At 76.2% G+C, this 1821-nt stretch overlaps 1 protein-coding gene across 1 annotated transcript in view; it reads left to right on the top strand.

The window, feature by feature from the left end:
* H696_06029 (hypothetical protein) overlaps positions 1-70 on the top strand; it is a gene marked incomplete at both ends in the record, with an annotated part of 1112 nt that extends 1042 nt beyond the window's left edge. The window contains one exon of the mRNA XM_009499796.1: positions 58-70. Coding sequence (XP_009498071.1) covers positions 58-70 — 13 coding nt within the window. The remainder of the gene's footprint in view (positions 1-57) is intronic.
* Between the last annotated feature and the right edge of the window lie 1751 nt (positions 71-1821).

Here is a 1821-nt window from a genome sequence, read left to right as displayed (position 1 = left end):
GGGGGGGGGGGCGTGTCTCCTGGACCACTCTCTGTGTTGCGGACGGGCGGCCGGCAGCGGCCCCTGCTGAGGGAGCTCGGAGCCCAGCCCGGCCCCGGGAACAAAACGCCCGTCGCCAGCGCCCCAACTCCCCCTCCCAAGGGGGGCCGGGAGGGGCCGGCGCCGGAGGCGTCCAATACGCGGCCGCCACCCACGGGCGGGGGCGGGGAGGGGGGGCCAGGGCCGATCGGCCCTCCCTGGGCCGCCGCCGCCGCCGCCGCCGGGGCCGGGGGGACAGGGCGTCGCCGGGGGGCGGTGTGTCACCGTGCCCCGGGCTCGCCGTCAATGATGATCGGGGTGCTCGCTCCGGGGCGCGCACCTTTCCCCCCCCTCCGGTGAGGGGGGGGGGGCGATGCGGCGCGAGGGCCCCGGTCGCGTCCTTGGCCATCCCGGCGCAATAACAACAACAACAACAACAACAACAACAACATTGCCCCCGGGCAGCGCCCCGGCCGCCGGGGTGCATCACCGCCGCCGGCGCTGGCGTGCGAGCCGGCATGAACAACAACAACAACAAGCGGCCGGCCGGCCGAGGGGGGGGGGGGGCGGAACAACAAAAACAATAATCGGCGCAGGGCCGGGCGGAAAAACAAAAACAACGGCCGGCACGCTGGTGCATGCCCGGCCCCGGCCGGCCCTTGGGCTGGTGGCCGGCCGGGCCTTCTTTGCCCTTTGCTCGCTATTTCTTTTCCCACCGAGGCGTCTCGGAGCCCGGGGGGGGGGACGGGGACGGGGCCGACGCGGCGCGTGGTTCCCCCTCCCCCTCCCCGGAACCCTCGCCGGCCGGGGACGGCACCCCGGTCTGCGCAAGGCACACGGTGCCGGGCCGCAGCGCCGGCGGTGACCGGGCCCCCCGCCGCCGCCGCCGCCAGCGGTCGCCAGCTCCGGGCAGCGTGAATCCGGCGCGCGCGCGCGCGCGCGCATCGCATGTTGTCTCCCCGATCGGCGTATTGTTTTCGCGCGGCCCCGCCCCGGCCGCCGGGGGGCGCCCCGTGAAGATAAATGTTTTTTTGCTGGGCGTGCGCGCAGTCTGACTGGGGTTCTTCCAGCGGCGGTGGCGGCGCGCTGGGGCTCGGGTAAATAAAAGATCGTGGCCCCGGCGCGCCAGGGCGGCAGCCGCCAGGGCCTCGACGCGCCCGGGCGCCCGAGTCTCTCTGGAAGGATCCACCGCCCGGCCGGCGGCGGGCCGAGTGCGCTGCCTTCGACGGCCCGCCCCTGGCGAGGGGGCAAGGAGAGCAGGGCAAGAGAAGCCCCCCCCGGCCCGGCCCGGCCCGGGGACAGGACGCGTGGGCAGGGCAAGCTCGCCCGCCGGCTTGAGCCTGGGCCACACAACGTGGTAAACAAGCGCGCGTGCCCACTTTTGCCCGGGGGTCGGCCCCCTTGCGCCCCCCCCCCCCCCCCCTCCCGAGGATGGTGCGGGCAGGAGCTTCGTCGGCCGTGCCGTGCCGTGCCGGGCCGGGCGGCGTGGTGTGCGCCGCGGCCCACATGAAAATGGCCGCCGGCTTCCGGGAACACTCGCGCGCGCCGTTCGGAGCGGGCCTCCTGCGCGCGCCGCACGCACGGCCGGCGGAATGTTCCCCGCGCGCCCGGAGGCCGCCTCGGAACCCGCGCCCGCCCAGCCCGCCGCTTTCTTGGCTCTTGACCCGGGCCCCCGCGAGCGCGGCAGGGTTCCGCCAGCCCGGTGACCCCAGCCTGGTGGCCGGCGTCATCCCAGTCCCCCCCCAGCCCCCCCCCCCCGGGGGGGGGGGGGGCGACGGTCCGCGCCCGGGCAACAGACGACAC

Source organism: Fonticula alba (assembly GCF_000388065.1).
Source record: "Fonticula alba strain ATCC 38817 unplaced genomic scaffold supercont2.17, whole genome shotgun sequence".
NCBI lineage: Eukaryota > Rotosphaerida > Fonticulaceae > Fonticula > Fonticula alba.
This window is presented reverse-complemented; position numbering and strand designations above follow the sequence as displayed.